We start from the raw sequence: 21,997 nt of genomic DNA, 5'->3' as shown, positions 1-21,997 counted from the left end.
AGTATTCTAAAAGAAAACTACCAACTGATATTCTGTTGCCCTGTTTTTGCCAATATTGGCAGGTGCACAGGGACTTTTCCTCATTTCCTGTCCAAGAAAGTGTGTGGGGGGGGGGTCTCACTTTTAGTCAAATATCTTTTTATTCAGGGGGTTTTCAAGGTACATGAATAAAAGAGTTTGATTAATAGCAGTAAGCTGGATATGTACCACACAAATAACAGTAATACATAAGAGAAAAATAAATATTCAAGAATAATGAAAATGTAAACCATACATTTTAACTGGTGTGTAGAAACCAGCGAAAGGCCATAGCAATAAACATACACAATACCAGGGAAATACAGTTAGCTCCACATACAGTGGTGACAGAAAGTACTCAGACCCCCTTAAATTTTTCACTCTTTGTTATATTGCAGCCATTTGCTAAAATCATTTAAGTTCATTTTTTTCTTCATTAATGTACAGCACCCCATAATGACAGAAAAACACAGAATTGTTAACATTTTTGCAGATTTATTAAAAAAGAAAAACTGACATATCACATGGTCCTAAGTATTCAGACCCTTTGCTGTGACACTCATATATTTAACTCAGGTGCTGTCCATTTCTTCTGATCATCCTTGAGATGGTTCTACACCTTCACTTGAGTCCAGCTGTGTTTGATTATACTGATTGGACTTGATTAGGAAAGCCACACACCTGTCTATATAATACCTTCCAGCTCACAGTGCATGTCAGAGCAAATGAGAATCATGCGGTCAAAGGAACTGCCTGAAAAGCTCAGAGACAGAATTGTGGCAAGGCAAAGATCTGGCCAATGGCCTCAATAATCCTCAAATGGAATATGCTTGGGATGACCAGAACCCTTCCTAGAGCTGTCCGTCCAGCCAACCTGAGCTATCGGGGGAGAAGAGCCTTGGTGAGAGAGGTAAAGAAGAACCCAAAGATCACTGTGGCTGAGCTCCAGAGATGCAGTCGGGAGATGGGAGAAAGTTGTAGAAAGTCAACCATCACTGCAGCCCTCCACCAGTCAGGGCTTTATGGCAGAGTGGCCCGACGAAAGCCTCTCCTCAGTGCAAGACACATGAAAGCCCGCATGGAGTTTGCTAAAAAACACCTGAAGGACTCCAAGATGGTGAGAAATAAGATTCTCTGGTCTGATGAGATCAAGATAGAACTTTTTGGCCTTAATTCTAAGTGGTATGTGTGTAGAAAAACAGGCACTGCTCATTACCTGTCCAATACAGTCCCAACAGTGAAGCATTGTGGAGGCAGCATCATGCTGTGGGGGTGTGTTTTTTAGCTGCAGGGACAGGACGACTGGTTGCAATTGAGGGAAAAATGAATGCGGCCAAGTACAGGGATATCCTGGACGAAAACCTTTTCCAGAGTGCTCAGGACCTCAGACTGGGCCGAAGGTTTACCTTCCAACAAGACAATGACCCTAAGCACACAGCTAAAATAACGAAGGAGTGGCTTTACAACAACTCCGTGACTGTTCTTGAATAGCCCAGCCAGAGCCCTGACTTAAACCCAATTGAGCATCTCTGGAGAGACCTAAAAATGACTGTCCACCAACATTTACCATCCAACCTGACAGAACTGGAGAAGATCTGCAAGGAGGAATGGCAGAGGATCCCAAAATCCAGGTGTGAAAAACTTGTTGCATCTTTCCCAAAAAGACTCATGGCTGTATTAGATCAAAGGGGGGGGGGGGGGTGTTCTACTAAGTACTGAGCAAAGGGTCTGAATACTTAGGACCATGTGATATTTCAGTTTTTCTTTTTTAATAAATCTGCAAAAATGTCAACAATTCTATGTTTTTCTGTCAATATGGGGTGCTGTGTCTACATTAATGAGGAAAAAAATTAACTTAAATGATTTTAGCAAAGGGCTGCAATATAAAAAAGAGTGAAAAATTTAAGGGGGTCTGAATACTTTCCGTCCCCACTGTATATTTGGACACAGGCACAATTTTCATACTTTTGGCTCTGTATGCCACCAGAATAAAATTAAAACGGAACAATCCAAATGAATTTGAAGTGCAGACTTTCAGCTTTAATTCAAGGGGTTGAACATAAATACCAAGTACAAATTTTAGGAACTGCAACCATTTTTATGCACAGACCCCCCCCCCCCCCCCATTTTAGGGGCTCAAATGTAATTGGACAAATTAATATAATCATAAATAAAATGTTCATTTTTAATATTTTGTTGAGAATCCTTTACTGGCAATGACTACCTGAAGTCTGGAACCCATGGGCACTACCAAAGACTGGGTTTCCTCCTTTCTGATGCTTCCCCAGGCTCTAACTGCAGCTGTCTTCAGTTGTTCTTTGTTTGTGGGTCTTTCTGCCTTTAGTTTTGCCTTTAGCAAGTGAAATGCATGCTCAATTGGGCTGACATCAGGTAATTCACATCAGGTAATTCCTGGGTTGCTTTTGCAGTGTGTTTGGGATCATTGTCCATCTGTACTGTGAAGCGTCATCCAATCAACTTTGCTGCATTTGGCTGAATCTGGGCTGACAGTATATCTGTAAACACTGCAAAATTTATCTGGCTGCTTCTGTCACATCATCAATAAACACCCATGACCCAGTGCCACTGGAAGCCATGCATGCCCATGCCATCACACTGCCTCCACCGTGTTTTACAGATGACGTTGTGTGCATTGGATCATGAGCTGTACCAAGCCTTCTCCACACTTTTTTTCTTTCCGTCATTCTGGTACAGATTAATCTTAGTTTCATTAGTCCAAAGAATGCTTTTCTATAAATGGTCTGGCTTTTTTGGCAGTCCGAACTGGCTTTTCTATTCTTCAAGCTTATTAATGGTTTGCACCTTGTGGTGAACCCTCTGTATTTGCTCTTCTCTTGATTGTAGACTTTGACAATGATACGCCCACCTCCTGGAGAGTGTCCTTCACTTGTCTGGATGTTGTGAGAATGGGTTTTTCTTTACCATAGAGAGGATGCTGCGATCATCCACCACTGTTGTCTTGCATGGATGTCCAGGCCTTTTTATGTTGCTGAACTCACCAGTTCGTTCTTCTTTCCTCAGACTGTACCAAACTGTTGATTTGGCCACTCCTAATGTTGCTGCTATATCTCTGATGGATTTGTTTAATTTTTGAAGTCTTACAATAGCCTGTTTCACTTTCATGGACAGTTCATTTGAATGCATGATGTAGGTTCACAGCAATAGATTCCAAATGTAAATACCACACTTAGGCCGGGTTCACACTTGTACGGCAAACGCTCCGAAATTGGGAGCTCATGTCGCATGACGTGTGAAAATCAATATTTCCCTATGAGAGCCGTCTTAACTGGTCCAACACAAGTCGGTCTGACTTTGACAATGCTCCCTGCACTACTTTTGTCCAACTTTGATCCTACTTCAGCCTATTCAGCCCTGCCCGCAGACCCCGACAACCAACGGCCAGGGTTGTTGGGAAGAGGCCCTTGTCCCCATCAACATGGGGGCAAGTAGCTTTGGGATGGGGGCGCAGGGCCCTCCTGCCCCGAAGCACCCACCCCCCATGTTGAGGGCATGTGGTTTGGTATGATTCAGGAAGGGGGGCTTGCTCGTCAGCCCACCCTCTTTCCTGACCTGCCAGGCTGCATGCTTGGATAAGGGACTGCTATGGATTTTGGGGGGGACCCCATGCTGTCTTTTTGGTGTGGGGGTTTCCCCATAAAATCCATGCCAGACCGAACGGTCTGGTATGGTCTTGGAGGGGGAAGCAATGCCGTTTTTTTCTTTTTTTTAATTTGGTGTGGAGTTTCCCCTAAAGATTCATCCCAGTGCCTGGTATTGTCGGGATCAAAGTCGGATCCCCGTTCATTGAAGTTGGACAGATGTCGGACTTCATGTCGCAGGGCAAAGTCAGATCCACAGTCGTACAACTGTCCTGTCGTACCAGTGTGAACGCGGCCTTAGAATCAACTCCAGACCTTATACCTACTTAATTGATGAACAAATAACGAAGGAGTAGCCCACACCTGGCCATTAAACAGCTTTTGATTCAATTGTCCAATTACTTTTGGCCCCTTGAAAAAAGGGGGTGGCTATTCTTAAGAGCTATAATTCCGAAACCCTTCCTCCGATTTGGATGTACATACCCTCAAATTAAACCTGCGAGTGTGCACTTTCAGCCCATAACCATTATACATCTAAAGCTTGAATATGTTTTAGTAAATACCTGAAATAAACTAAAATTGTGCCTGTGTCCAAATATATATGGACCCAACTGTATAAGGACCTAACTGTAACAGGAAAAGGAAAAGAGGCAGGGAGTAGACTGAAAAGGCAATTTTGACGATTCTGGAATCACTGAAAGATACTAGGGGTGCAAGAGAATGTAAATAGTTTACTGTTAAATTAAGACATGAAAAGCGGCTAACCTGTGAGTTCAGAGAAGACGTCACTCAATTGCCAAGAGATTCTGTAACCTGGTTTTCCCCCTACTCATGTACAATCTCTCCCTGTTTATACAGAGCACGCAAGTATTATTTGCTGCTCTGCACAATGTTCATATTGCTTTTACTCTTTAAAAATTGCAATAAAAACGATTGAAACAGAAATGCGGCTAAGTCACTATAGACCCACCAAGTCCACATATTATGAACATTCTCAGGATCAGAGCTGTCTTTAGCCACCATTGCCATAATGTCGTTGAGTATCTGGGCCCATTTTAAATTCTACTTTAAAGCCGGCCATAAATGGTTTAAATCTCGGTCGGTTCGGCAGGGATGGGCAGAGATTCGAACCATGTATGGGCAGGCTGATTGTACCCAAGCTGATCAATCGAACAACTTGGGAACAATCAGCCTGCTGGATTTTACATGCGATTATTGCCAATGGCTATTATAGCTGCTAGCAGTAATCACTGTGTTCTCCTTGTGTGTGTGTTCACTGTGTGTGCCTTACCATGTCACTTGCCTCTTTGACTAAGTAATTCACACAGTTAACATCTGTCACAGGCTGAAGGCACCATGGTGATTGGACTAAGTAAATTAAAACAGGATGGTTTCACAAACATATCATGTCATGTTGGATGCTCAACATCCACCTGGACACATTTTAGACAGCATGGTGATTGGCTTAAAGCCAATAGTCACAAAGTCGAAGCTCTGAAGAAGAGGGAAATCCTCGAAACGCATCCCGCCTATTGGACCTTCACCTTCTGTCATAGGAACGGATGTATTTTATGCGATGAGGTTTGATGTTTTAGACACTTTGTGAATATGATACTTACTACTTTTTTATCTCAATAAATTTTGGTCCTAGGATAATGCACTAGGTCGGTGCACCATTTGTGTCTTTTGTATGGCTTACAGCCAAACCCTGGGAAAATTTTAAATGATCTCTTGCGATAGGGAGATGTCCACACTGCAAGGGTTAATTGCTCATTTTGTCCAGGGGAGAGGAGAAACACTTTTACTTACCTGATCCTCTGCTCTCCTGGCAGATGGTGCTTCACCATGCTCCAGTGGTGGGACTGTCACACAGCATCAACATGTCCCATACAAGGCTATGGACCCCCCACTGCTCTTGATGAGGTCAGGGCCCTAGATCACTGGAGCATTGGGGAGAATGCGCTCTGGAGGCCAGTCTAACAGCAGGGAGGAGCAGAGGATCAGGTAAATCATGTTTTATTGTTCCCCAAGACCAGTGGTCCCCAAACTGCGGCCCTTTGCTTACTTTTATCAGGCACCATTTCATCCACTAATACCAACATTAATTCCCCAACCCCTCCCCCCACTGAGACCATTGAAGGGGCACAATTCCTCCCAATTACACCAACAATGGGGCACAATTCCTCCCAATGACACCAATTGGGCAAAAAGCAAAAAACCAATGATGGGGTACAATTCCTCCCACTGACACCAACGAAGGAGAACAATTCCTCCCACTGACACCAAAGATGGGGCACTGTTTATTCCCACTGATTTTGGGATCTTTTCTACTCCCAATGGCTACAGTCCAGCCCCCCTAATGTCTGAGGGACAGTAAACTGGCCCCTGTTTGGAAAGTTTGAAGACACCTGCCCTAGACCTAAAAGATGCAATTAGCCCTTGCAGTATAAGCACAACCCCACTGCAAAGGATAATTTTTTAGTTGCCTGGAGTTGGGCTTTAAAGTGACTGCATTACCAATGTGGCTATAAATGCTGGAATATATCACTGATACTTATTTGAAGTGATGAAGCCACTTGGTTGAGTGGTGAAACGCTACTAGCTAAACCAATGGTGACCTTTGCTCTCTATGACGAAATTTAGCAACTGAACAAACTCAGGTGGACTGTGACTAATCGCATTGTACTCACATTGATACTGTTGCCAGAATACTTTCTGTAAAACAAGAAAAAATATAGTTATGAAGGGGACAACCATAGAACTCTGAGGGCACACAATGTACTCGTATCTGTTGTCAGCACACTAGACCACACACACTGAAAAAATGGATGATGGCACATATAACGGACTAAAATTCAAAAAAATAAAATAATTGAGTGCACTAAAGTCTTAGTGACTAGCATGCAAGGTGACTCCACCAACCTTGTCAATTAAACTCAAAGTACAGCGCTACAATAAAACATATAAATCACAATGGTAATGTATAAAATAGTGTAAAACGAATATATAAATATAGTTGGGAAATACAGTCATTTGTACTCCTCTTGGAAACAAAAAAAGAACCGGAAACTGGAAGCAGTGGCGAAGGGTCAGTACGTAGGCTCCTTCCGACATGTTTCGTACACACACACCTCTTCATGGGTACTCCTTTTAAAGTTTCGGTTCAGTGGCCCTCAGAGTAAGCCTGGCCAAGATTGCTTGTTTTACTGGAGAGTTTTATGTATGCTGCAGCATTGTATGTCATTTTTATTGAGTCAATAAACTACTATACTATATTATTTGGATTCCTTTGGCTTCACTTGGGGAGCTCATTTATTGCAGCACATCAGATTGTATGAGAAGGTACTGATTGGATTGTGTGGAGAGCTAGTGGATCTTGCAGTAATATGTGGATGGTGTCATGCTTTATTTACCATTTATTTTTGGTGAGTGAATATATGGTGGCGGCAACGAAGCACCAGATGTTTCTCACATGGTGGATCTAGGAGATCTGTTTTCCAAATAAATTTTGTATCTCACGATTGAATGAACATTATTGGGAAGAGGACAAGAAGCACTTCTGCTTTCTTCACACAAAGGACTATACTTTTCACATAATGTTTTTTTTTTTTGTTTCCAACAGGAGTATGAAGTTGTACAACTTTTTATATTTGTTTTACACTATTTTTACATTAGAATTGTGATTTATATGTTTTATTGTAGCACTGCACTTTTTTTTAAGTTATATTATATATACGTATAAAGGACTGACCACAGAAACCTGCAGTGAAGAATTATTATTTTATTTATTACAGGTATTTATAAAGCACTGGCATTTTAGTCAACGCATTCACATCAGTCCTTGTCCTGAAGAAGCTTACGATCTAAAATCCCTATCTCACATTCATACATACACATTAAGGTCAATTTACCTTTTTTGGAAGGTGGAAGAACACTGGATTAACAGGTAGAACATGCAAACTCTATGCAGGTAGTTTCTTGGTTGGGATTCAAACCAATGACCCCAGTACTGCAAGGCATTGTCCTATCAAATGTCACATAGAACTTAACTGGCTGATATAGGAAATAAACTTTCCCATCCTCTAGGTTTCAAACACAAAGGCCTAATGTTTTATTCCAAGTGGTTCATTAAGTAAGAGCTATAATGTATACACTTATACTGATATACAGTCATCAGCTCATTGAAATGAACTTTATTTAGTTTTGGATAGAGTGGGGATGGGTTAGAGCCTCTGTCATGTTTATATCGCCACCTATGGGTCTTCACCCTCTCTATTTACCCTGGTGATCATTGTCATCAAGGCAGAATTCGAAATGTTGTCTCTGGAACAGGATTCCAGGGCAAATCTTCCAATGGGAAAACCTGTTCTGGTAGCATCTCTCAAAGGAGGCATTTCCTTTAGGCTGGGATCACACATAATCAGCTGCAGGCTCGTGCCTGGGGTCCGGTGCATGTCTGTTCACCAGTTCAGGTGCAATTCAGGGCCAAATTTCTGCCTGAATTTGCACCCGAACCAGACCCAAGCATGCACTGGACCCTTTTTCAATCCAGACCACGGCCACCCCGGACATGTGTGAACCAGCTCTATTGACAGCCGGTCACACTTGACTGTCATACGAATTGGATGCGGAGAAACCCGCATCCAATCCACATATGTGTGAACCCAGCTTTACTTTTCTGAGATCTTCTAACTTCCTGTTGGAGGGAATTCTGAGAAAAATGATTTATACAGCTAAAAAAAATGGACCAGGGTTTTAATCATTTCCTAATCTAAAACTTAAAACATTTTATCTAGAGAACTGCTTTAACTTCCATGGGGAGACTTAAGGCCTGTGTGTCCCTAAAGATTTTTTCTGAAGTAAGGCATAATAATACAGATCCTGACAGGGTAGGTTCTGCCACAGAACTGCTTTGGTACCTGAACGGGTATGGGGCACCTTTTTTAAATCTTCAGCCGGTCTCAGCAAAAGCGATTTGAGATAATGGCTCAGATTACCAATGGAAGACAGTGATTTAAAGCCTGCATTTTGAGTTTGCCATTGCACTTGGGGACCTTTTTAAGACCTTGGTGCAAAGTATACTTGGTAGTCCAAAGCATGCAATTTCGTATCAAGTTTGTAGCTGAAATTAGAGAAGCAAGTGGGGATCGATCATGGAGTCATGGAGTGAAGGACTGTTCACACCTAGCTCCTCCTCAGTACCTTTTCTTCTTACTCCAATGTGTTTATATGGGTAGCTGAGTTAATATGTATATCCTTCCACTATTAGTTATAGAGTACTGAAGGTTTAAAACTCCTGCTATCCTTTTTTTCTTAAATTGTCCTGTTGCATAGATTCCCTGTCACTTCATGGAAGCACAACCAAAAGTAAGAGGAAATCTCTACAAGTAAAGGGAATTCCCAACAAGTGTCACTGGAACAGATGTCCACCTTGGAAGATTTACCCTTATTTCTTAATCTGGTGTTACTGGTTTTAGTATCTGCCGTTAGTGACATGGGCCACCAGGAAAATGGAGATGGTGTCACAGCACCTCCAGGGGCCCTGTCTGTCCTGTCCATGTGTGACTTGTCATGCATGCGTGACAGTTCACAACTAAGAATGCGCATGGTTGGTCAAGGACATACACACATTATTGTGGGTCCCTCATATTTGGGCTTGCACACAGACTAGAGAGGGCATGCTTACTCTTTTCAAACAAAGAAAGGGAGAGTGTACATCCACCCTAGTGTGATATGGTTCATTAAAATGCAAGAATAAAAAAAACATTCAAATCGACACACTCACATTGGGTGATATGTTTATAGGTATGTAAGTCACCTCGGTCTCCTCTCCTGGATTGCCGCTGCAAGATCTAGCTGACTTGATAAAGGAGGCCATGCCTCCGAAATACGTCATCAACCCTACATATCGCTCCTCTCCCTCACTCTCCTCTGTGCCATGGGTTAATCCCTCGGAGTGCGGCGCTGGCTGGACCGGGCACTTTCGCAGTGGATTGGTGACACTGGAGCCGAGACCCGGCGGTCTGTAAGCTGTCAGTCTGCAGTAAGGTCAAATCACTGTTTTCGTTGTGTTGGACTATTTATACTATTTTTCCTGTGGCAGCCAGTGCTGTGACTTCTTGTCAGCTATCTTGTCTGAATACTTAACTGATTTCTGCCTTTTCTGTTGTTGCTTTTGTGGGAGGGCGCAGCGTGATGCAGCCGCAGTAACTCACACACAGTCCAGTTGCAATAGAAAGAACTTGTATTGTAGTCAGAATATAACAATTCACAACACGCCTGGCAGAAGGAAGCCCGACCAGGAACACTCACAGGTGAACAGCAGATTGGAGCAGAGCATATCTCAGCTGAACTGACAGCATCTATCTTGAGAGGCGGAATGTGGCCTGGTTTCCAGGAGAAGTAGCAGATCCGGAACCTTTCCCTGCCGCTATTACTGTCCTTGACAGACGGGTGACCTGTCCCTACACTAACCACACACTAAATGCACGGCAAACTCAAGAGCCAGGGTTTTAAATAGACTTTGCCTGACCCAAGATGGCCACCAGAGTCACATGGGTTGTCAGGATCCTACCGGTTCACTGCCTTGACTTTCTCTGCTGCTGTGGTTGAGCGCCACCTGCAGTGGAGAAAATAGACTTCATCTGCCAACACTCTGAATTGCCTGACTCTGGTTGTATCTACTGCTCCTGTTGCCTAAACTTCTTGTTCTCAACCATGCCTAGAAACGAACTAACTTTCCTGCTGCCTACCTGGATCTCTTCCGGAAACCAACCTGTCGGATTGCTGCCATTCTGTCTTTTCATTGCAGCCACTCTGTTCCTACTATCCCCTTCATACAGTTATCCTGAAGGCCATGGCCTGGTACCATCTTGCAGCAAAGAAGCCCAGTGGCCACTAGGGTTACCAGCCCATCACCCCTTGCTATGGTGAAGACTAAGATGCCACTTAGACTCTGTGCCTCGGATAAGCTTGCATCACCTTTCAGGGGTGAAGCTTGTAATGAAAGGTGAATCTACCCAGAGGAGACACAGACAAACCTAACACAGGTTCTAATCCATCCCTACTCCATGCAAAACTAAAAAAAAAAAAAAAAAAAGTTAGGCTATACATTTGTAGCGCCCTGCTCCTGATGGGCAGGTGCTATTTATGTAAATTTAAGCTTGTCTGCTGCTGTAGTTTGGCTCAGACTAATTATGATAAATTTGCTGGTTCCTGTATCAGTTCAGCTGGGTTGTGGTAGTTTCCACTTGACCGGAGGTGTCACTGTTGCCACCGGTAAGTGTTGGAAATGCAACATGCTGGATGTTTTGGGTACCCCTTTTACTCAGAAACAGCCCGGTGGGAGTGGTTTACTCGCTGTGCATTCTGGGTAAGGGTATTTAAGGTACAGGTGCCATTTCTTTAGGTTGGTTCTTCTCTTTTCATTGTGGTCCCTGACCTGAAGGCCATCCTGGTCAAAAGGGGCCGGGGCAGCTCCGCTGCCTCGGGGCCTGTCGGCATGAGGCATTGATACTACGAAAGTAGGCCCAAAAGCTCTGGGGCCTGCTGATCCAAAGGTTGGTCCCGTGCTGTCTTGCCTGCGGGGAGTAGCCGATCTTTTGGAGGAGACCAGGGGAGGACTTCTCTAGAGGTGATCGAGCCAAGTATGCTGGTATCTTGGGAGGAGCCTAAAAACCCAATCAGGGGATCCAACCTGGATCATTTAACTCACAGTATCGCGGGGCCGGCTGAAAGAATCTGGTACTGTGCAGCTAAACTTTAAATCTAAAGGATTGTGTAACGACCGCAACGATTATCTGTGTTTTCATCAAGTCTGTGGCAGAAACTGTGTTCAAGCATTGCACCCGGGTGCTAGGTCAGGGAGAGAGGCCTATCCGGTGATTGCTATATCCAGTTGGGGAGACCGTTAGTCCTCTGGATAAGTAGAAATACCCCGACTCGCAATCTAAGGTACCTGAATCTCCCTTAATCCTCCATGCCTATTCTTTTGGCTTCAAAGAATAAAAGAATTGTAACGAAACAAACTAAGTGTTTGGTGCAGACATCATTTAATACTCTTTTTTCCTCTTCATCATTGTGACCCCTGTGACAGACACGAGGTAATGGTAAGCCCAATCTAAATCAGCAGCTCCTTCGGGGGTAAGTGCTGCACATACAATTTATCGTTTTTTTTACAAACACAAAGAGGGGCATTTACTAAAACTGGTGCACACAGAATCTGTGTGCACCAGGAACACATCTGACCTAGGAAGACAGCATAGACAAATATACCAGGACATGCATATTACAGTATAGTCGATGCAGTGTTAGCAATTATGACTGTAAATATTTGTATCCTGTGTCCAGGTAGATCTTACCGTGGCATCGTCTGACTCTTTGATCTCTCTGGCTTCCTCGTAGTTGCACACCTCTTCCACACACTCCCTTTCCATGTTTCCTGGCTTCATCTCCTCAAATAATGAATTAGCTCTTCTTGAGCGTGAAAGCACAGTTGAGGCTGCTTGGTTGCTGAGGAACACTAAGGAGACACAATGGAAAGGTGTTAATAAGAAATAAGAGTGATTTATATATATTTGCATAAAATTTATTTTGGTCATGGCAATGTTTACAGAGCTCAGTAGCAAAAGCTGAAAGTTAAACACACAAATAAAGTGAGTCAAAGCAGTGACCATAGGCGTGCGCACAAGGTGTGCCAGGTGTGCCTGGGCACACCCTAATCACCCTGTTTGGTGCAAATTCCCCCTATTTAAACCCCTGATATTTCACCAAAACCCCCTAGCAGTGCTCCCACAAAAATTTGTAAATAAAAAAAAACAATAAAAAATGTATGTAAAATATAAAAAAATAAAATAATAAAAATAAAAATGATTGACACCATGCATTGCCCTACTGACACTGTCCACTGCTCTACTGACACCATCAGTATACAGTATATACACATGCACACAGGTTTGAGCTTTGAGGTGCACACCCTAATGCAATAGGCTGTGCACACCTATGGCAGTGACTGATTCATAGTTCATATTCTACTTCTTGCAGCTGAATGAGTTTGCGAGAGCCGTGTCGTCACTTCCTGTTTTGCAAACGTCTTCAACCAATCTGTGAATGTCTGCCCTTTTGCGCACATTTGTAGCAAGTGTTATGAATTAGATTGTGATAAAATTATCACACCCAATCTGTCCAAAATGTAGGAAGTGATATGGACCATTTCTTAAATAGGTGCAATTATCTGAAGTATATAATAATTATATGGGGGAAAAAAGCCATGAGGAGAACCCAGCCATAGGACCTGTCAAAGGGGTCCTTCAATTATTGTGCTAAGCAGATGGAACTCTGTGCCATATTTCAGGCTCTACACCATGGCCTACATTTTATGAATGGGCAATAAAATGAAAACCATGGTGTGAAGTAAACACTGCAGTATATAGCAGAGAGCAGATAGCTCTTGGTTATACATTGACCCATAGTTTGCTAAAGCATTGCGTATCATAAACAACTGTCATTTTATTTTTTATGAAATCCTCTTTTCACAATGTTTTAAATCCTTTGTGCTGATCCCTTAAAACCTAAGCATATCTAAAACCAACAGTTGTTTTAATAGGGGTGGTTAGAATCCCTGCAATTCTTTTGTTTTTGACTCCCATGGAGAGATTTCTCTTCCCAGAGAAACAGGAAGTAAGGCAAATTTCCTACTTGTCATCAGAGCATGTGTCCACATTGAAAGATATAAAAATAATAGTGTAGCGCTATATGTATATATATATATCAAAAAATCTTACATGTGTAGAACAGTAAATGAAAACCTAATCATCCCTTATAGGGCAAAAAGTGCATATTGAAGTGACACTGTGAAGTTCAAACAACACTTAAACTACAGTGAATATTAATAACCAATGGTAAATAAAATAGTAAATTGGGTCTGGGAAACCATACACAAATGGTAAATCAACCACTCAAGTCCATAAAAATCCAACAAATATGTTAATAAATAATTTGTGGAAAAGGAAAACCACCACCAAAAAGTCTATGGGGGTTTTGCGTTGAAAATGGTGGAAATAAAGCTCCCAAATTTCCTCGTAGATGGAATTGATCACATCTGGCAGGTAAGTAGATAAATAAAGAACCACAGAAGAACAGAGGGTCTAAGTAGGTGGCAGGACCATCACCGGAGCATCAAAAAGGCTTACCAGAGTTAAGTGACTTGAAAAGACCTACGTCTTACAAGTCTAAGAAGCTTATTGACCAACCGGTCTGGACAAGATGACTCATCAGATATCCTAGCTTGCAATAGGAGGAGGGGTGTCACCACAGCTTTCAATGTCCCCGAACGATCCAACAGGCCAAACGGATATTTCAAATACCATGCGAGGAATAAAACTCGCATAGCGTGATAACGTTTAAAAAACACTAATTTATTAAAATAATAAAAGATAAACTCACATATTAGGAGATCAAAGACAGCTCAAAAAAGGTCAAATAGCGGTAATCGTGAGGGATCCACCCAACATGTTAACATCAGATGACGGCTTTGTAGCTGAAACATGTCGGGTGGATCCCTCACGATTACCGCTATTTGACCTTTTTTGAGCTGTCTTTGATCTCCTAATATGTGAGTTTATCTTTTATTATTTTAATAAATTAGTGTTTTTTAAACGTTATCACGCTATGTGAGTTTCATTCCTCGCATGGTATTTGAAATATCCGTTTGGCCTGTTGGATCGTTCGGGGACGTTGAAAGCTGTGGTGACACCCCTCCTCCTATTGCAAGCTGAGGATATCTGATGAGTCATCTTGTCCAGACCGGTTGGTCAATAAGCTTCTTAGACTTGTAAGACGTAGGTCTTTTCAAGTCACTTAACTCTGGTAAGCCTTTTTGATGCTCCGGTGATGGTCCTGCCACCTACTTAGACCCTCTGTTCATCTGTGGTTCTTTATTTATCTACTCACCTGCCAGATGTGATCAATTCCATCTACGAGGAAATTTGGGAGCTTTATTTCCACCATTTTCAACGCACAACCCCCATAGACTTTTTGGTGGTGGTTTTCCTTTTCCACAAGTTATTTATTAACATATTTGTTGGATTTTTATGGACTTGAGTGGTTGATTTACCATTTGTGTATGGTTTCCCAGACCCAATTTACTATTTTATTTACCATTGGTTATTAATATTCACTGTATTTTAAGTGTTGTTTGAACTTCACAGTGTCACTTCAATATGCACTTTTTGCCCTATAAGGGATGATTAGGTTTTCATTTACTGTTCTACACATGTAAGATTTTTTGATATATATATATACATATAGCGCTACACTATTATTTTTATTTTTAACCCTTACCTGAGTCTAGAGGTGTGTTAGCTGCTAATTGTACTGTATATCTTCTAGTATTTTTTGGCGCAGCGCTGTACTTATCTCCACATTGAAAGATATGAAAAATATCGAAAGATGTCCTTTGCTTCTATTTAGGTAACAATTGTAAGATTTTGGATTTTCCATTGCTTTCTGTTCCAATGACAATGAACAAATAAAGAGGTTGAATCTCTCCAGTGGGGACACAGACAACAAAGAAAAAACCTGACAAGAGTTCTAATTCTAATCCATTCAGCTGGGTTCTGTCAGATGTGCATGCTGGAAAACCAGCAGCCTGTCAGAACACAACAGCTCAGCGGGGGGAGGTCGCTGTACTAATGTCGGATGGTTAGTACAGCGGCTCCGACCGGAGCTGTCAGCTTTATTGTGTAGCAGGCTTTAGATACACAGGAATATCCCAGGAGGGTCACGAGACTAAATGCAAAGTGTACGTTTTTAGATGTGTACAAATGTGGTAATCTTAAAATGTCTTACCTGCTTTAATATTTATTGTGAAAAGATTTATAGTGTACATGAAGAAAATCTATCTATCTATCTATCTATCTATCTATCTATCTATCTATCTATCTATCTATCTATCTATCTATCTATCTATCTATCTATCTATCCATACATATAGCACTATCCAAAGTAAAATTAGATACAAAAAATGATCAAAATGCTCTAAGGGCCCGTTCACGCTAAAATGCTGTGCAGGAAACCTGCGTTCTGTGCCGTTTTCGTGCACCGCATTCAAATCGCACTGCCCTTGCAATCTGCAGCGGGTGTCAGTGCAAAGTTACCCCAAACGCAAGTCACAAACACAGTGTGTTTGCCCGCACAGGATCGCATGGTGCAAAAGTACCATGTGATCCGGTTGCAGCGCATTTCCAAAGTAGTGCATGCACTACTTTTGGTGCTCTGCGATTTTAGCACATTCAAAATGAATGGACTGAAATTCACTGCACAGAGCTGCCCTGTGCAATTCACATGTAGTTCCTAGTGTGAATGGGCCCTAAACACAAAACCAAATCTATCATGTATTGCTGGCTGCTTACTAGTCCTTGGAAGTAGTTGCTGCATTTGTTGTCTTTTTTTTGTTTTTCAGGCTTTTTCCCTTTCTTTTCACCTTGTGATTCTGCCAGTAACACCCTTTCAGTCTGAGAATGACAACGCTCACTCATTACGCTGTATCTCTGGAGGAGCAATGTTGCCACCCTAGGTCAACCTTTCCCAACCGGGCTTTTGTGGTACTCTAGGCTGGTAGGAGCTCCTTGAATAATGATCAATTTCTGCTGCTCAGAAAAATTCTCACTGGCACTAATGATCTTTTTAGCTATCTGTAAGAGAAGGATACTTCCCACTGGCCACAAATGTAAGGAACATTCTTCCCACTGACCACCACACATATGCCCTGTACACACGGTCGGATTTTCTGACAGAAAATGTGTTATAGGACCTTGTTGTCGGAAATTCCGACCGTGTGTGGGCTCCATCACACATTTTCCATCTGAATTTCCGACACACAAACTTTGAGAGCTTGCTATAAAATTTTCCGACAACAAAATCCGTTGTCGGAAATTCCGATCATGTGTACACAAATCCGACGCACAAAGTGCCACGCATGCTCAGAATAAATTAAGAGACGAAAGCTATTGGCTACTGCCCTGTTTATAGTCCCGACGTACTTGTTTTACGTCACCGCGTTCAGAATGATCGGATTTTCCGACAACTTTGTGTAACCGTGTGTATGCAAGACAAGTTTGAGCCAACATCCGTCGGAAAAAATCCATGGATTTTGTTGTCAGAATGTCCGATCAATGTCCGACCGTGTGTACAGGGCATAAGGCTTCATGTACACTAGCAGCAAATGGCACCTCCTAAACTTGAGTTTAGAAGCTTTTGGCGTTTTTTTTTGGTCAAAGCTACTAAACTCAACTCCATAAAAGCCTATGTGTCCATGTACATATATTCTTTTAGCAGAGTTTAGGAGCTGCCGCGTTTAGGTAAGATTAAACCCCTCTCTCCTGAACACAGAAGAATCGCATTCAGGATAGGAACGTTTTGACCACCGACGTGGGAAAACGCAATAGCTACAAAATTGCAGTTTGCGTTTTTCGTTTTCACACCGCCACTGTCAGGGTAGGCTAGTGGACAGGTAGCCTAATATACTGTGAGCTGTAGATATACTAATTATTAGGAAAAGTTCCCTGAGCCCATAGAGTTATTTCAAGAGTCCCTCCATGGTAAAAACATTGAGAAAGGTTGCCCTAGGCTAGGTTTGAACTGCAGGCTGCAGTGTAGGCTATGGCACATCATATATGTAATTTCTGGTTTTTGGATTACATACACTTTAAACATCCACATTAGAGAGGATTAAGGTCCAATTTTTTACTAAATTGTAGGATGCTGCTGCTTCTGGGGCTGGCAGCAGCAGCAAGGGTGTTGATTGCTTAATTACACCACAGGTCTCTATTGCACAATGTTCAAAGAACACCTTGTTTATTGCGTACATTGTGATGAGTGGTAGACTCTGTACTGCGTGGAGGGAGACAGAAAATATCAGCAAAACAAATCTATGGAACATCTTCTGGAAATCAGGCCCAAACCCATGCAGGGTGACAAGCACCTACCAACAAGTATGTCATACAGGGGTCTGTGGTGTCAATGAGTTCACACTAAAGCTTGCCATACACATACACAAATTTCTCCATACATGCTAGACAGTAAGGATGGGAAAATCTACCACTGCAGCCCTGCAAGTTGTCAAAATACCCGAACAGTGCCTGTATCTGATTGGATGCAGGTGCTGCTTGGATGACAATTTTCCATCTGGCTTCTTCGATTCTTTAATTGAGAAAAGTTGGGTGGTAGGTGGCCGACGGTGCCACCCATGGAGCAAATTTCGGCCTGTTCATCAGGTAATTCACTTTTTTGTATGGCAAGCTTAAGACCAGGAGTTCTTTACTGATATCCACCAATTAGAATTAGACTTCTCAAGCCAGATCTGAATCTAAAGATGGCCTCTTAGAGTTTACGTCGAATGATCATAGAAAAATCATTCATCAGAACATTTTTTTCTTACCCTCATTGAGTCAACTAATTTTATAAGCCTATACAATTTTAAATAGCCCTTACAGTTGTGGCCAGACCTGCTTTTTAAATGAAATCCCAGTCATATTAAACAGGTTTTATTACAATATACATGATTTTTCCCGAGCCAAAACCCGAATTAAAATGTAGTTAGTATAAGAAAATGTTTCCATTCTGCTCCTTCGAATTTTTCTGTCACTTTGGTAGACAAAGAACATTAATTTGACCAAACTGACCATTAGAGAATGGAATAATTGTTCCAATAATGAACATTTTCAAACAAAATTCTACAGGAGTATGGCTATCTTAAATGATAGATGGATTGCTGGGAGAAGTATCACCTATTCTTATCAAGAACATTATGATATCATAGACCCACCGACACTCCTCTTCTGCCCGTTTAGAAAATTAAACCCATTAGGGCCTAAAAAAAAGAATACTGGTGTATACTGGTCATCCAATAGAAACTGACCAGTAAAGGAACAATTCCGTCAGTTCTGTCAGGTCTTTACTTTATCTAGAGTTGCTGCACGAAGATGCCCCAGCAAAGCTCAAGGTGCTTACAGTATATAAAATGTCTATATTTGACATCATTTTCTGCAAATAACAATGATCTCCATATTTCATCCTGAATTTTCTAACCTCCAATGTATAGAAGCTTTGAACTTATCACTATGAATGACTACATTATTCTTTGCTCTATCCTCTATCCTAAATCAAACATGGCCAGTTGTCCTGCTTTATCAGAAAAATGTGACACCATCATTTCGTATTGTAATGTCTGAAGCACCAGAACTTCCTAGGAGATGTGACAAGCCTGAACAGTATGTGACTTGCGCTGGTCATAGATGAGTCTGTTATTTTCCACTCAACCAGCATTCGAAAAAGAAAAAAACAAGAACGGATTCCTATATCCACACATTCTAGGTGTACAGGGGAATGCTCCCCACTGTCCTTGTATCCTAACAGTGGGGAGAACTTCCCTGCCATCGGAATACACAGATTAGATGCAGAGCTAATCAAACAGCTTTTTTCCAACAGGGCAAGTAAACAGAAGTCGATCAGTAGATCAACTTCTGTTCAACCACAGTGGTCATACATGGATCGAAATTTGTCCTGTCCCCGTTGAATTTTGATCCATGTATGGCAAGTTTTAACAGTAACTACAGATACAAAGAAATGCTACCAGTTTAGCAAATACAACATTACACAGCTTGCTTCTTTTACAATAGGACCCTAGTCACACCTGAGTGATTTGAAGTCTGTTTTCTGAAACACTTCAATGCTCAGCACCGAGATTCCCATTATATACAACAGTGCCTATTCACGCCTAAGTATCATGTCACTTGGCATGATCGAAGCACGAAAAAGTACATGTGTTTCTTTGGGAGTTACATGTTTTTGGCTCCTATAAATTTCAATGGGGTGCCTGGAAAATGCCTGAAAACGCATGTTTTACGAAATTTCTTGTCTCTCCAGCACCTAATAACTAGTTTTCCATCAGCTAAAACTAAAATGCCCAAGCCTAAAAACACCTTCGCAAATCCTTTACTAAGCTACTGGAAGACGATGGTAGACATCAGAGCCTGAGAGACAAATCCCATTCCCTTGCATTGCTCTACAAACAGAGAGACAATAAGATGTTTCAATACAACCCAAGCAGTGTCCTTACCATTGTGTCCCAGAGCTGGAGGTAACAGGAAGGCCAAGGCAATCCCCCATACTATCATTGTTCTGTGTGGCATGGTGGGGAAAAATTCAGTGCGATGCATCCCCACAACTACCACTTCACTAAGAGCTGTAGGAGATCAGCCAGGTCAGAAAAACACAAACCTTCCTTTGGCCTTTCTCCCTCCCCCACCACTCAGCCACTAGGGTCAGGACCGGTTACACATTGACCAGCAAACACTGAGGCCAATACATTGACATTACTGGGCTTAACTGCATACACCAAGCATCAGTCCAGACCCCCTCATCTTACATCCAATTTGCATCTATTACCCCTAGAGTGTCATCTATTGTTCAGAAGTTGGCTAGACCGATCACTTTCCAGCCTGATATGAAGTTGGGGGCCCTCAGTAAGAGGCTAAAGTCACTGTGGCCTGATATTGAAAAAAAGAGAATATTTTTTACAAATGGTTTTTCATTTTCTTATGTTAAAAGGACAGGCAAGTATGAAATTCAATCATTCTACATAGTGGTTGAGAAGCAATCAGGCTGGCAAAAAAAAGATTTTGCAGTCTCTTCCAGTCTATATGTACGCCAGCAATGGCTGCATGGCATTTCACAGGCCGGTTTTGCCGATAGTGACAAAAGTGTAATAAGACTGCGCAAAGTGAGTTAAAGTCTAAGTGTAGCTAAAAGAAAAAGAAGCACAAGGAACATAACAATGTCAGTACAATTTGTCCCTTGTGTTGATGCCTCTTCTTTTTTTTTAGGTGAAATCCTCTTACTTCCATGTCCACCTCCTTCATCCATGTACTACAGCTTTTATGAATGAAAAGCAATCTGTGACTGGAGGGGGCAGAAATATAAATTATTTGCCCATCCACCATTCATAGATTGTAGTACAGCTTCTTAATTCTGCCTATTATTAATTTGAGCATCTGCTGAGATGAATCAATCATGCATGGGAGTGACGTCATTTTGACCTGGCCAATCAAGACGGCCATAGATCGGAATCTGGAAGACTGGCCGAAGATGTCAGCGGCAGTCAGGGAGCTCCTGAGTAGGGATGAGCTTTCTGTTCGGGTCGAACAAGAGTTTGACTCGAACATTGGCTGTTTGCGGAAAACCGATTATTATGGGCCGTTCGTGCCAAATTTGAGCGGCGCATAATGGCCCATAATGCACTGCGGGAGCGCAGTGCATTGCTGTATGAGGATTGGCCAGAGCATGCACCATGATCTGCATGCTTTGGCCAATCACAGCACCCTCAGCTAAGAGAGCCATAATTGGCCAAAGGCAGGGTGCCTTTTGCCAATCATGGCTCAGGGGGACTAAGTCCACGCCCCACACTATATAAGGCCGCCTGCACGTCGGCCTCGTGTAGTGTGTCACTACCAGCGTGGACGGAGAGAGAGTGTCATTTAGATTCACTGTATCCAGTTTAGCTAGATATACTTCAGACAGGCAGGTGATTCAGTTAGCTGCACTGTATTTAATAAATAAATAAATAAATAAATATATATATATATATATATATATATATATATATATATATAGTCAGTCTCATACATATATACATACATTATATATATATATATATATATATATATATATATATATATATATATATATCCACTGCATACAGTTTAGCTATATCTCACTGCAGGCTGTTCCTGGTGTACTGTTTCTAATATACTTCAGGCAGTGTGCACAGTAAACAGTGCTGTGCACCCATAGTGCAGTTGCTCATACTTTTTTGTTGGTCAATACAGTAAACCATAGTTGTCCCAAGTACTTGCGGCCAATCTACTAGCGGTACACCAACATCAGATTTTAGCAGGCAAATTTCCCTACCCCAGTTGCTAAACCGTCTAAAGAAATTCGGTCCCAGCCATCCACATGCTCAGCGTCTAAATGCTAGCTTGGCCAAATTGCTAGCACTGCAACTGCTGCCTTTTCAGCTGGTAGACTCTGCCCCTTTCGTGAATTTGTGGAATGTGTGGTACCTCAGTGGCAGGTTCCCAAACGCCATTTCTTTTCACGGAAGGCCATTCTGGCTCTCTACCAGCATGTGGAAGGCAATGTCTTTGCCTCGTTGGACAGGGCGGTCAGCAGTAAGGTGCATATTACTTCTGACTCATGGTCCAGCAGGCATGGACAGGGATGTTACCTTTCTTTCAAGGTGCACTGGGTAACTCTACTGGCAGCTGGGAAGGATGCAGGAGAGGGTTCAGTATCGTTGGAGC

At 42.1% G+C, this 21,997-nt stretch overlaps 1 protein-coding gene across 1 annotated transcript in view; it reads right to left on the bottom strand.

Moving 5' to 3' along the window:
* The window catches only part of F2 (coagulation factor II, thrombin), a 75,519-nt gene extending 55,585 nt beyond the window's left edge, over positions 1-19,934 (bottom strand). The window contains exons 1-3 of the mRNA XM_073604311.1: positions 19,756-19,934; positions 11,999-12,159; positions 6,329-6,353 (exon numbers count right to left, since the gene is read on the bottom strand). Of these exons, the coding sequence (XP_073460412.1) occupies positions 6,329-6,353; positions 11,999-12,159; positions 19,756-19,855 (286 nt within the window). The 5' untranslated portion in view covers positions 19,856-19,934. The remainder of the gene's footprint in view (positions 1-6,328; positions 6,354-11,998; positions 12,160-19,755) is intronic.
* Between the last annotated feature and the right edge of the window lie 2,063 nt (positions 19,935-21,997).

Source organism: Aquarana catesbeiana, linkage group LG11 (assembly GCF_042186555.1).
Source record: "Aquarana catesbeiana isolate 2022-GZ linkage group LG11, ASM4218655v1, whole genome shotgun sequence".
Classification (NCBI taxonomy): domain Eukaryota; kingdom Metazoa; phylum Chordata; class Amphibia; order Anura; family Ranidae; genus Aquarana; species Aquarana catesbeiana.
The sequence above is the reverse complement of the archived record's forward strand: the minus strand, read 5'-3'. Positions and strand labels throughout refer to the sequence as shown.